This window comes from Dromiciops gliroides, chromosome 1, assembly GCF_019393635.1.
Source record: "Dromiciops gliroides isolate mDroGli1 chromosome 1, mDroGli1.pri, whole genome shotgun sequence".
Lineage (NCBI taxonomy): Eukaryota > Metazoa > Chordata > Mammalia > Microbiotheria > Microbiotheriidae > Dromiciops > Dromiciops gliroides.
In genome coordinates this window covers 680,017,236-680,031,985 of record NC_057861.1, presented here as the reverse complement: position 1 = coordinate 680,031,985, position 14,750 = coordinate 680,017,236, and the positions used below count along the sequence as shown (strand labels likewise).

Genomic DNA, 14,750 nt, shown 5'->3' with positions numbered 1-14,750 from the left:
GGAACCTATTGTAGCTCATTTTGTAAGGTGCTCGTCTATACCTATTTTGGTTTTGCCAAACTGCCTTCCTGTTTTTTCCCCAGAAGTTCTTGTTAAATAGGAAATCATTCCACAAATAGCTTATGTTCTTGGCTTTATCATATCCTGGGTTACTGAAATAAGATTGTTTCAAATTCTTTCTTTCCTGGTCTATTTCCAATATGCTTTTCTATTTTTTTAAACTAATGTAAAATTGGTTGGGTTTTGGTTTTTTTTTTTGGGTGTGAGGCAATTGGGGTTAAGTGACTTGCCCAGGGTCACATAGCCAGTAAGTGTTAAGTGTCTGAGGCCGGATTTGAACTCAGGTACTCCTGACTCCAGGGCCGGTGCTCTATCTACTGCGCTACCTAGCTGCCCCTAAAATAGTTTTTGATTACTATTTTGTAAAATAGTTTGAAATCTGGAAGTGTTTTTTCCCTTCATTCTTACTTCAAAAAAATTATTTTATTTCCCTTGCAATTTTAGACCTTTTGTTCCTCCAGATGAATTTGATTATTTTATCTAGTTCTACAAAGTAACTCCTTGGTAATCTGATGGGTAAAGCATGAAATCCATAAATTAATTTAGATAGTATCGTCATTTTTGTTATATTGGTTCAGATCAAACATGAGTAATCAATATTCCTCCAATTATTCCTTTATTTTTGTACAGAGCCAGAGGTAAGGAAGGAGAATAGGCATGGGGAACAGCCTGTGAAAAGGGACAGCAATGGGAGAAGAAATGTCATATATGAGAAACAAGAAGGCCAATTTGTATGTAATGTGGTTTATGGGAGGAGGAGTAATTAGCCTGAAAAGATAGAATGAACCCAGAATGTGAAAGTCTAAATCTTAGCTTCTCAACACAAAAATTAGATATAACTATCCATTCTGCACTTTCCAACACATTTATGGATTGTTATATATTGTGATTATCTGCATCTATATCTTACCAAGCTGTAGAATGTTTTCCATTTTTCATTTCAATAACAAGCATTTATTTCTATACCTTTTATACCTTCCCCCTCCATTGGAAAAACAAAAACAAAACCTTGGTTTAAAAATATGTATGTATAAAGTCAAGCAAAACAAATTCCCACATTGGCCTTATCCAAAATGTATTTCTCATTCTGCATCTTGAATCCATCATCTTTGTCAGGAGATGGGTAGCATTCGTCATCATCAGTCCACTACCTATTATAAGTGATGTGCACACTGTGGGAACTGAATGTTTGTTGAATGAATGAATCTGAACAAAGGGAGAAAGAATTTCTTAATATAACTTGTTTTAGGCTGGGGTGGAAGGTTGCTGTAAGCTTCTTCTTGCAGCTGGTTTGAGATCTAATCCAACCTCAAATTTTCCAGGTGAGCATTTATTGAGTGTCTACCCTGTGCTCAGCCCTATGCTGAACAATATAGGGGTTATACAGAAGTAGTCTAAATGTCCTTACTTCCAGACCAGTGTTCCTTCTGCTATATGGTTCTAAGGCATAGGTTTTAATTCTCTCCATGATCTGTGATCTTCACATCTTCTTCACATCTTTGGGGTGAGTCTTCTTTGGTAGTGTGTTGTAGCCCATTCATACATGCTATGCATGTCTTCACTGACTTCAAGTGACCCCTAATTTTAATTCCTCATGAACTGGAGTATTCTATGACCAACAGTCATATTTGTTAGAAGACTATTAATGTTAAAAAGATGAGCTATCATTTCAGGGAGAAGCTTAGAGTCATTAAGAGTAGTGAGTGGGAGCCAAGATGGCAGAGGAAAGGCAGTGAGCTCTCAAACTCATGACACAATTGTTCCAAAAAACATCCAAATAATGCCATAGGAAAATGCCCAGAGCAGCAAAACTCACAGAAGAATGTGCTGAAATCATCTTCTAACCAAGAATGACTTGGAAGGTCAGAAGCAGGGAGCTGCTGTGCTGATACAGGAGTTGAGCCCAACCTCACAGCCACCTTGACACAGATCCAGTCCCAGGAAAGCGCCACCAGAGAAGGAGACCCCCAGAGCCTCTGTATCAGCTGAAGCACCTGTGTTGTCTGGAACTAAGCTCACAGTCTGGTGAGAGAGCTGAGTCCTGGGCAAGGGGGAGACTACAGGGGTCTATGCTGGTGCTAAGGCAGAACTTGGATTTTACACCCCTGCTGAGAACCAGGAGGTAGGCTTGAGTAGCAGTGGGCTAGGTGGGGGAGGGGCACAGGCTCCTCAGAGCTAACAACCACAACACAAAAAGCTGGTTGATTAGCAAGTTGGTCTGGGGTCATCTAAGGACCAGAGGAACAGGCCCAGGTGAGTGAAGATACCTGATCCTCCTTAAATCATACCACCTGGACTTCTGAGCTTGGGATACTGCAGCCTGGAAACAGTGCCCCACTTAAGGAGCTAAAAGTCTAGTAAAGAAAGGCAAGATGAGCTGACAGAGAAAGGTGAGGAACATAGAAAGTTTTCTTCAGTAACAAGGGAAGAGCAAGGGGGCACCCTCAGAGGAAGATGTCAAAATCAGGGCCCCATATATCTAAAGCTTCCAAGAAAAATATGAATTAGTCTCAGGCCATAGAGGGGCTCAAAGAGGACTTTGAAGATAAAGTTTAGAGAGGTAGAGGAAAAAATGGAAAGAGAAATGAGGGAGATGCAGGAAAGACATGAGAAAGAAGTCAACGGCTTGAAAAGTCAAATTGGCCAAATGGAAAAGGAGGTACAAAAGCTCTCTGATGAAAATAATTGCCTAAGAATGAGGATTGAACAAATGGAAGCCAGTGACTTTATGAGAAACCAAGACACAATAAAGCCAATCCCAATGAATAAAAAATAGAGGGCAATGTGAAATATCTTCTGGGAAAACTGCTGACCTGGAAAATAGGTCCAGGAGAGATAATTTGAAAATTACTGGTCTCCCTGAAAACCATGATCAAGGAATGAGCCTAGACATCATCTTCCAAGATATTCTCAGGGGAAATTGCCCTGAAATTCTAGAAGAAGAAGCTAAATAGAAATTGAAAGAATCCACCTATCACCTCCAGAAAGAGATCCCAAAAGGAAAACTCCTAGGAATATTATAGCCAAATTCCAGAGCTCTCAGGTCAAGGAGAAAATATTGCAAGCTGCCAAAAAGAAAGAATTCAAGTACTGTGGAGCCCCAGTCAGGATAGCACAAGATCTAGCAGCTTCTACATTTAAAGGACTGGAGGGCATGGGAATATGATATTCCAAAGGGCAAAGGAAATGGGATTACAACCAAGAATCACCTACCCAGCAAAACTCAGCATTATTTTCAGCGGAAAAAATGGACTTTAATGAAAAAGAAGACTTTCAGATATTTGTGATGAAAAGACCTGAACTGAATGGCAAATTTGACTTTCAAATACAAGACCCTAGAGAACCATAAAAAATTGGAGCTGGAGGACATACCTGGGGTTGTACAGTGGGCAACTGTCTTGTGTCTGAGGCTGGGTTTTGGCTGGGATCCCCCTGGGTCCAGGGATGGTGCTTTGTCCACTGTGTCCCTTAGCTAGGTGATGACATCTTTAGGTTTAATTGAGGGGTGAAGGGAATTCACTGGGGTAGGGGAAGGGCAGAGGTGAAATCCTACATGAAAGAAATAGGAAAAGGCTTATGGAGTGGGGGAAGAGATGGGAGAGGAGCAGGGCAGTAAATGAATTTTACACTCATCAGAAAAGGCTCAAAGACCTTAAACTCATCAGAGCTGCCTCAAGGAGGGACTAACAGACACACCCAACTGGGTGGAGTAATCTATTTAATCTGGGCAGTAAATAACACTAACACTCATCAGAATTGGCTCAAAGACCTCAATCTCATTAGAATTGGCTCAAAGAGGGAATAATGTACACACTCAATTGGGTGGAGTAATCTCTCTAACCCTGCAGGAAAATAGATGGGGAAGGTGATAAAGGGAGAGGGGCAAAAGAAGGAAGGGCAGAGTGGGGGAGGGGACAGACAGAAGCAAATCTCTTTTGAAGAGGGATAGGATGAAAGAAGATGGATAATAGAATAAATATCATGGGGAAGGGAATAGGATGGAAGGGAAATGGTTAACAATACAAATCAGGAAAAAGAGAAAAGGGGGGAAAATTGTACAAAAAAAATATTTATAGCAACTCTTGGTGGAGGCTAAGAATTGAGAATCAAGGAAATGTCCATCAATTGAGGAATGATGGAAAAAGTTGTGTTATATGATTGTAATGGAATGGTCTTGTGCTACAGGAAATGACAAACAGGATGACCCCCAAAAAACCTGGAAAGACTAATGAACATCGATGTTTAGTGAAGTTAGCAGAGGTGGGAGGACATTGTGCATAGTTACAGAAGTATTGTTCAATGAGCAACTGTGAATGCCTTAACTACTCTCAGCAGTGCAATGATTCAAGACAATCCCAAGGAACTAATTAGGAAGCTTACTATGCACCCCTATAGAAGGAACTGATAAAAAGAACACTTGTGGATTGTACATATATAACCTGATTGTGATCTTGTGGAAGTGGGAGGAAAGGGAGGGAGGGAAGGAGAAAAATTTGTAACTCTAAATCTTATGAAAATGAATGTTGAAAACTACCCTTACATGTAACTGGAAAATAAAATAAATATTTGTTGCTGGAAAAAAAATACCTCATTAAAAAAAAAAAGAGTAGTGAGCAACATCTCAGAAGTGGTTCACCATCTTGCTCCTCTCTTCAATTTTGAGCCCTGCTCATTGTGTGGAGGAATGACATAAGCTTGTCATTAAGGCATTGTAAATGGAAAAGGAAGAAAGCTGGTCATGTAGCTGAGCGTGTAGTCATGCTCAACTGGTATCCCCACAATGTCCAAGGATCTAGAGGAAGGTCTCCAACCCCTTGGATGGGTCCCCTAAGGTAGCCTTACAACATAAATGAGATGTACAGGATAAGAAGGTATAAAGTCTTATTGTTTATTATTTTCAGTGCCTTCTCTGTGAAGCATGCTCAGCCCTTGGATCCTTCAGTCTGTCTGGATCCAGTCTGCCTTAGACCATGTTGGTGGTTCTCAGGCTCAGGGTTATCACAGTCTGAATGAGTGCCTGTTCAACTCCTGTTGGCTGCATTTTTATTTTTTATTTTTTGCAGGGCAATGAGGATTAAGTGACTTGCCCAGGGTCACACAGCTAGTGTCAAGTGTCTGAGGATGTATTTGAACTCAGGTCCTCCTGAATCCAGGGCGAGTACTTTATCCACTGCACCACCTAGCTGCCCCTTGGCTGCATTTTGGAGGATGAAGTTTCCTAGTTGTGGCTGCTCAAAATCAGGTAGCATCCCAAAGGTTTGGAGGGGTCTACACCCAGGGTGGCTGCACAAAGCTCTGGGGTAAGAATGGTTTGGAGACAGGGTAGAATACCAGTTTGCACCCTAATGTCTCCTCCCTGATCATAGCTTTACTCGGCCTGGTTCAGAGGCTAGCATCAGCTAAGATCACCTGGTCCCTAGGCTTTACTCACACCCAGTTCTCTTCCTACCTGTCTGACTTCTTCTCAGTCTTTTCTGTGGGATTTTCATCCAGGTCATACCTGCTAACCATGAATGTCCTCCAAGGCTCTATCTTGGATCTACTCTTCTCCCTCTAGACATTTTCATTGGGTGATTTCATCAGTTCCCATGGTTTCAATGATCATATGTATGTAGATGATTCTCAAATCTACTTGTCCAACTCTAACCTTCCTGCTGACCTCTCATCTCACATCTTCAGTTGCCTGACATCTCAAACTGCATGTCCTATAGATATCTTAAATTCAACAGGTCCAAAATTGAACTCTATATCTTCCCACTCCCCCAAACCCTCCCCTCTTCCTAATTTCCTTATTACTGTTGTGAGATTTAAAATTGGATACTAGAGCATTAATCTCCCCTCTTTAACCTTTCCCTTAATTTATCTCCCAGACATCATGGAAGAAGCCTCTGGTCTCTAGTTAGAGCTTTTATTGTTTGGTAGTTACAAGGTGATGTTGATTAGAGGGATAGGAAAGTAGAAATACAAAACAAATAGTCTTAAATTTAAGCTTAGTCTATATTCCGTATAAAACTCACCAAAAGCCCAAGGCCACCTTTGAGGGGGAGAGCCGCATCAGGCACATGCTGCTAACGGTGAGCTGGGCCGAGTCGAACTCCAGTCAGCGTCTGTCTGTGCAGCGCAGTCATTGGACCAGGAGAGCAGGCAAAAGACCTCCCACTTCCGTTCTCTCCTTGCCTTTTAAGCTCAAACCCCGGAAGTGGAGTGCTTAGCAGCCGGGTTGGCATGCATACCCCATGCACGGCCGTCGGTCTCCCCCCCAAAAGGGTGGTCTTTGAAAAACTGGTGTCTTCACTAACCGACTGTTAAAAACTTTTTTACCACACTGTGGAGGGTACCACTATCCTCCAAGTCACCTAGGCTGCAAACTTAGGTGTCATCCCTGACTCCTGACTCTCACTCACCTACCACATCCAATCAGTTGTCACATCCTGAACATTCTACCTTCCTAACATCTCTTGTATACACTTCTTTTCTCTGACATGGCCACCACCCTTCTGGAGGCCCTCATCACCTCATGCTCAGATTAAGGCAATAATCTGCTGACCTTCCCGCCCTATCCCAAGTCTCTCCCTATTCCAACACAACCTCCACTCAGTTGTCAAGTTGATCTTCCAAAAGCACAGATCTCCTTCCCATTCCCACTTAATAAAGTCTGGGGACTCCCTATTGCTTCCAGATTTAAATATGACATCCTCTTTTTGGCCTTTAAAGCCCTTCATGACCTGGCCTCTTCCTACATTTCCAGTCTTCTTCTACCTTACACCCTAACTTGTACTTTTCGATCCATGGCATTGGCCTCCTTACTGTTCCTCACACACTCCATCTCTTGATTCTGAAATTTTTCTCTGGCTGTCCTCCATGCCTGAAATCCTTTCCCTCATTTATGCCTCCTGGCTTCTTTGGCTTATAGAGTCTCAGCTAAAGTCTCACCTTCTGCAAGAAGCCTTTCTCAGTCCTCCTTAATCTTAGTGCCTTCCCTCTGAGACTATCCCCAATTTTCCTTGCATGTATGTTGTCTGAGGGCAGCTGGGTGGCAGGGTGGATAGAGTACTGCCTCTGGAGTCAGGAAGACCTGAGTTCAAAAATGGCCTCAGACACTTACTAGCTAGGCAAGCTTCAGTTTCCTCATCTGTAAAATGAGTTGGAGAAGGAAATGGCAAACTACTGCAGTATCTTTACCAAGAAAACCCCAAAATGGGCTCACAAAGAGGGAGACATATCAACCGATAAACAACAAATGTTGTCTGAGTATAGCTGTCTCCCATGTTAGCTTGTGAGCTTCTTGAGAACAATGACTACTTTTTCACCTTTCTTTGTATCCCCAGCACAATGCTTGGCTCAGAGTAGTAGTGTGTGCTTAATAAATGCTTGTTGAATGATGTTACTCTTATCACATCACGACTCACTTCTTTTTTTTGTTTGTTTGGGGTTTTTTTGTGTGTGTGTGAGGCAATTGGGGTTAAGTGACTTGCCCAGGGTCACACAGCTAGTAAGTGTCAAGTGTCTGAGGCCGGATTTGAACTCAGGTCCTCCTGAATCCAGAGCCAGTGCTCTATCCACTGTGCCACCTAGCTGCTCCATCACGACTCACTTCTACAACCTATTCTACCCACTACTCTACCCCCTTGTTGTTTCCTCTTACTGCAGGCAGCTTGGGAAGGAAGACATTTGTGGATCCTATTGTGTCTGCCAGTTTGACAAGGACCATTAGGGCTAATAGCATCTTCATCTGCTGGTGTGATCTGCCCAGAGGTCTTAGCTCCAGGTTCTTCAGTTTAAAGACCTTGACCAGCTCCTAGTGCTGCCTAAAAATCAGTACTATGAGAGAACAAAGAGGCTGATGGAGCAGCCAGCAACCACGCCCTTAGCAGGACATGGACTTCGCCACTTGGCACCAACTAGAGCATCAACTACCCTCACACACAGAGCAGTAGTATGGCCTGGTGGAGATAGCTTCAAGGGTAGGAAGTCTCATCTCTACCATAAACTAACTGGGTGACGGTGAATACTCTCAGGCCAGTGGTTATCAAAATTTTGCTCTCAGGACCCCTTTACACTTATTAATTATTGAGGACCCCAAAGAGCTTTTGCTTATGTGGGTTATGTCTACTGATATTTACTATATTAGAAATTAAATCATACCAATAGGTTATTAATCCATTGCAAATAATAAACCTATTACAGGTTAACAAAAATAATATATTTTTTGTGAAAAACCTTTTCTAAAACAAAAAAATTAGTGAGAATGGAATCGTTTTACATATTTGTGCAAATCTCCTGAATGTGTGGCTGGAATCTCCGCTTGCAATATGTTATTTTGGTTGAAGTATATGATGAAAATCTGGCCTCACAGATAAGTAGCTGGAAAATGGAGGAGTACTTACATAGATAAGTAATGTTTTAATATTATTGGGAAAATAGTGTTGGCCTCATGGAAGCCCTTGCCAAGTGTCTAAGGGGACGCTAGAGGTCCTCGGACCCCTCTGGGAAGCCCTCTTCTAAGTAACTCTCTTAGATTGCGCAGAAAAGTGCCCGCATTGGGAGAGGTCATTTCCTCCTCTGGGAGCGCCCGACATCACTGAAATCACAGGTCCAGCTGCTAACCCCGGCCCTACACACATCATCACCCTCTCTGGTTTCTGGCTGCCTGCCCTGCCCTCTCTGCCAGGCAGGACTCCCGGACTGGCAGCGGAGTGAGGACTGAAGAGGGCTGGATTTGGAACCGGAGGGCCTGGGTTCATACCCCAGCTCTAAACTCATTGTCTATGTGATCTTGGGAATTCTTTGGGCCTCTATTTCCTCGTTTGTTAAGCAGGTGGATGGAATGACCCCTACCACCACCTTCACGAAGAAACCCCGCGCAGGCGCTTTGAGTATCTCTGAGACCCATCCTCCTTAGCCGTCCTCACCAATCAGCGGGCCGACCGCTGAGTGACGTCATCTCCGCGCGACGGAGGAAGGGCGGTGCGCGGGCGGTGCACGGCGTTTCCTGGTAACTGCCGGCGTGGGGACGCGGAGGCGATGCGCGGCCCGGAGTTGCCGGGAGCCCCGGAGCCCCGGACTGGGTCAGAGGTGCTGGGCCAGGCCGCCCGGCTCGCTTCCTCGGGGCTCCTGCTGCAGGTATCGCGCGCCGCCCCAGGACAGCTCAGCGCTTCCGCACCGCACCCCTGCCGGGCCGGGCCTGGGACATCCCCGGGAGCGGCCCAAGGGCCCTGCGGCCTGTCTCTGCCTTCCCTTGTTTATTTTGGCTGGGAGGGAGGGAGGGACACGCTTTGAAGCTGGAGCTTGGGACCCATGGGTTCCATTCGTGGAACAAGCCCCATCCCCATTTGGGGCCTCAGTGCTCTTCACCATGCAGCTGGTGGTGCAAGCTCCAGACTCAGAGGCAGGAAGATCTAGTTCAAATCCTACCTCAGACACATACTAGCTTTGTGACTCTGCGCAAGTCACTTCACACTCTGCTTGCCTTTGTTTCCTCATCTGTAAAATGGGGATAATAATAGCACCTACCTCCCAAGGTTGTTCTAAGGAGCAAATAAGATAATAATGGTAAATAGCTTAGCACAGTGCTTGGCACATAGTAAGTGCTCTCTAAATATTAGCTATTATAATTAGTTATTATCTCTCAGAATATCTGAGCTTGAAGAAATTTTAGAAATCCTATTGTCCAGTCCTCAATTACTCAGAGAAAGAAAGGGACTTGCCACTGGCAGCAAGTCAAGGGGCAGATCCAGGTCTCTGGTCTTCTCCCGTCTGAAAATGGGAGTAATAAGAATTGAATATTGATATAGTCCTTTAAGCACTTTATGTATCAAATATTTCTCATTTGATCCCAGAAGAACCTTGGAAGGTTTTTACTGCAAAGCATTTTTCTCCTTTTAAACTGATAAGGAAGCTTAGACTTGCTGGATTCTTTAAGTGACTTTTTTTTTATGAGGGGTCAATGACTTGCCCAGGGTCACACAGCTAGGAAGTGTCAAGTGTCTGAGGCTGGATTTGAACTCAGGTCCTCCTGAATCTAGAGTCAGTGCTTTATCCACTGTGCCACCTAGCCGCCCCTCTTTAAGTTTCTTTTACAAAAACTTTAAACCACTCTGCCTTGCCACCCTCATAAAACGGTTGTGAAAATCAAATGGGACCATGGATTTAAAAAATAAACACCATAGATACATAAAGGTTTATGTGAGGTTTTTAAATTGTCAATCCAATCAGATGGAAAAAAGATTGTAAGTGAAAAACACAAGTTGAACCATCCTACTATCTCAAAACCCATAAAGAACTGTAAAAAACATGTTCGTTGTATTTATTGTTTTTTTTAAATCATAGGTTTTAGAACCATACAGGACCTTAAAAATCATCTTGTCTCACCCCCTTCAAAAAATGAGTCCTGAGGTTTATTTTGCCCCCAAGGTTCTCTGACTAGATATAGTTCTTGTTCAGCTACACTAAGTTACCTTTGTTTCCTTCCCTTCACATTCCATTTCTCTATTAATGTGTGTTTACATTTTATCTTTATCAACCTTAACATACAAGTTGTTTTTTGTAGAGCACCCTGTGCAGTGTTTTGTGCCAAGAGTTGTTTAATAAACATTTGATTATTGTTTGTTTCTTATATTGAAAGGTACAAGATAAGTATTTAAAAGACACTAAGTATTAAAAAAAAACCCCTCCAAATACCTTCATATAATGCTATAGGACAATTGTTGGAGCAGCAGAACTCAAAAAAGAACAGGGTGAAATGATTTTCCAGCCAAAGACAGCTTAGAGGGTCAGCAGGAAAGGTCGGTTGTACCAGGGTGAGAGTGAAGCATGCTGAGCGGACCCGGCCCCAGCCCCAGAGAACCAAGCCTTGGGACTCAACTGTGGCAGCAGCTTCTTCTGAAACTCAGTCCACAGATGGAGAGAGGAGCTTGGCGCGAAGTCCAGACCCAGCCTGGGACAAACAACACTTCCAGAGCCTCAGAGTCTTCGGCGCCGGCAGCTTCTTCAGGCTCATCTTGCGGACTGGTGAGGGGGTTCGGCTGTTGGCCAGGGTGAAGTGGCTTAGGTCTCTTGCTGGAGTTGGGCAAAGTGCCCGGGTTCTGATCCAATGGACTGACTCTACTGGTGGCAGCCCAGTGGGGAGGGGCACAGGTACGCCAAGCTTCCTACCATAGAGGATCAGATTTCAATCAGACATCTGCTTCTGGGTTGAGATGAGTTGGCAAAGAAAGCAGTGGACTATAGAAAGCTTTTGGGGGGGCAAGTAGACCAGAACACACCCTCAGAAGAATATAATAACAAAGTCAAAGCTCCAACATCCAAAACTTCCAAGAAAAATATGAATTGGTCTCAGGCCATGGAAGTGCTCAAAAGGGACTTTGAAGAGAAAGTAGGAGAGATAGAAGGAAGATTTAGAGAGGTGGAGGAAAAAATGGAAAGAGAAATGAGAGCAATGCAGGAGAGTCGTGAGAAAAAAGTCAACAGCTTGAAAAGCCAAATGGAAAAAGAGATACAAAAGCTCTCTGAAGAAAAGACACTAAGTATCAAGATGGTACAAGGACACACTGAGCAGTGTTAGGTTGAAGGCTTCTGTTTCCCTTCTAACAGGTGGAAATATATCTAGAAAGTTATACAATTGTATCGCTTGCTTTCTTTGTATCTACAAGTTATTTAGCTATTGTGTTTCTCAAAACTTTGTATTTCCATGAAAATCTTATATGACTTTGGGGATAGAATATAGGTGGATGATTTTACAGTAATCACAATATTTAACGTTCTTAAAATGCCCTCATCCAATCTTGTATCATTTCTCAACTTCACCTATGGAAATGTTGGTGATAGCTTTATATTTAAACCTACAATTCTACAAGTATTTACTGAGCACTTACTAGTGCTTCCAGGGGAAGGGGAGAAAGGGGGAAGATAGTAATACTTTTCATTTATATAGTGTTTTTAACGTTTTCAAATTGCTTTCACATCTGGTATTTAATGATCCTGAATAAGAACCCAATTGAGGAATCAGGGCAGTTATTTGGCCTATTTTACAAATAGGAGAATTGAGGCACAAAGGTAAGTGATTTGTTGAAGAGGAAAGAGTGAAAAAGTTATTACCCTTAGCCCAACTCATTCATTTATTCATTCATTCATTCATTCATTCATTCATTCATTCATTCATTCATTCATTCATTCATTCATTCATCTGCTTGTTTGTCTATTTATTTATTTAGCCAGACTTGTGATTTAACCAGACTTTGTGATTTGTGTGTTATTTAGGAATTGAATTCAAGTCTTCCTGGTTCTGGAATCAGCCCTCTATCTGCTATGACATGCTGTCTTTCCCAATGCTTTTTCTGCTATCCTCAGACACCTACGTTTCATTAAAGGCTTTTAAGCAACAATGTTATATTACTTTGCCTTAATTGTCATACCTTTTGCCCAAGGTTTTCAAAGTATTTGATTTATTTCACCTTAAGAATGGAATGAATTGGGGGCAGCTAGGTGGCACAGTGGACAGAGCACCAGCCCTGGATTCAGGAGTACCTGAGTTCAAATCCGGCCTCAGACTCTTAACACTTACTAGCTGTGTGACCATGGGCAAGTCACTTAACCCCAATTGCCTCACCAAAAAAACCAAGAAAAAAAAAAGAATGGAATGAATCAATGTCAAGTACTAGATAGAAAGGTTAAGACATTCCAAATCCCTATTTTTATAAATGGGCAGTTTGAAGTAAAAACAAGCATATTTAATAAAAAAAACATAAAAACATATTTAATAAGTCCTTCAGGCTCATTAAATGAAATTGTAGCAACATCAACCCAGTGATATCTTTATTTCCTGTACTGAGTTGACTGAGCCCTATTGTATCTCAAGTATCGTATGTATTATTATACTTGTAAACAGAATACAGCTTTTCAGTGAGAGGTAATATCAGTATGGTTCCAAAACTAGGTTTCTCTTCCTTGCCTTCCTTTTTTTACCTGAAAATAACCTTTGATGATGTAAACCTATGATGGCCTTTGCTGTAAATTGAGAATACTATAAAATACTTTCCAGGGTACCTTTTCATACCTCCTCACAGGGATGTTTAAGAAGAAAATCAAAATCCAGTTGTAATAGTATGTAAATCCATCTTATATTATTTACATGCTTTTAGTGAGAATGTATCTTTGGTCATATGACAGCAATTTCAATATTATTACGATTCTATTCTGATATTTCTTTCTTTTGTAGGTGTTGTTTCGTTTCATTACTTTTGGTTTGAATGCATTTACACTTCGATTTCTTTCAAAGGAAATAATTGGGATAGTAAATGTAAGGTAAATAGAGACATACTTTAGCATTGTCCATACCCAATATCTCCAGTTGTGTTTTTCCTTAGACCTTCTAATAGTCTGTCATCTTATGTCAGGAGGGGTACATGTGCCTCTCTTTGTTAATTCTTGTGTTGTGGTGGTGTGTTTGTGGTTTTTGTTTGTTTGTTTATTTTACTGTTGTGATAAGGAAAACCCATGACTGTGGAGTAGCTGAGAAAAATAATTGATTTTAGTTTGAATGGACACAGGGATTGTTTTCCCTGCCCTCTGTCCTGTTTTGTCTGCTCTCAGAGCCCCATCGAGGATTTGTGGAGGGGAGCAGGATGATTCAGGATAAACATGGCCATCTCACATCAGCGGAACATATTCCACAAGGAGTGGTTTCTGCAGTGGGAAAATGATAGTGATTTGTTTAATCATAGGGCAAAGTAGCTAGTCCTTCACCTTTTTTAGATAAATATAATGAGTAATTGAGGAACAATTGGAATAAAATAGTCTTTAGTGTGGCTCTGTCTCCACTTCTGTTACTGTGACATGACTTTCCCTTGGTTTACTAAAAGAAAGGATACTTCTGAAGAGAACTGGTCTTCTTCCATCCTAGCTTGTGCCACCCCCTCCCTCTATTGGGGAAAGGAAACCAAAGATACTTTTACATGTAGACAAATTGTTTTAGTTCAGTCTTAAACTCAGTAAAGGCTTAGCATTAAATTGAATTGTACTAGTCTCAATCTGGTCCATAGTTTGAATACCTGTCCAGAGTGTGCCTCTGATTCTATAGTCTCTCTACTAACCAAAGTGTCAGGTATACTCCTGTTGATGGGAGAACCAATGGCCCACTATTTTGACTAGCACTAGTAACCAGAGAGCTGAGGTGGTGGTGTCCTTTACCTCTTGATACTCAAAGACATCTTTTCCCACAACCATGAGGTCTATAGGCCGTTAAATGGCCTTGCACTTCCCTTGAGTCTTAAAGCCGACCATGGTCTATATAGGTGTGCACAAAACTCTTATTGATATACTTTGTCTCAGTGCACACCTGGATGTGCCCTCTGGGCAAATTCTGGTGATGACAACTGTCTTTTCTTCTACACTTTACCAGTTGTAACAAAATCTTTTTTTTTTTTCATAATACTGACAAAGTCCTAGGAATTATTATTATGAAGAAACAAGTATGACCATGCTGCCCCCTCCCCCCCCCCCCCATTTTCTTCTTTAGGTTAATGTTACTTTACTCAACTGTCACCTTCTTAGCCAGAGAGGCATTCCGAAGGGCATGTCTGAGTGGGAGCACAAATCGAAATTGGAGCCAAACAATCAACCTCTTATGGCTAACGTAAGTTGGGATTTGGTAGAGAAAAGAGCTTAATCAAAAGAAGTATCTGCTTGTTTGG

General features: G+C 42.2%; 1 protein-coding gene across 1 annotated transcript in view; it reads left to right on the top strand.

Moving 5' to 3' along the window:
• The first annotated feature begins 9,033 nt into the window (after positions 1-9,033).
• RFT1 (RFT1 homolog) overlaps positions 9,034-14,750 on the top strand; it is a 48,128-nt gene continuing 42,411 nt past the window's right edge. Inside the window, exons 1-3 of the mRNA XM_043977440.1 lie at positions 9,034-9,183; positions 13,277-13,362; positions 14,576-14,692. Of these exons, the coding sequence (XP_043833375.1) occupies positions 9,085-9,183; positions 13,277-13,362; positions 14,576-14,692 (302 nt within the window). The 5' untranslated portion in view covers positions 9,034-9,084. The remainder of the gene's footprint in view (positions 9,184-13,276; positions 13,363-14,575; positions 14,693-14,750) is intronic.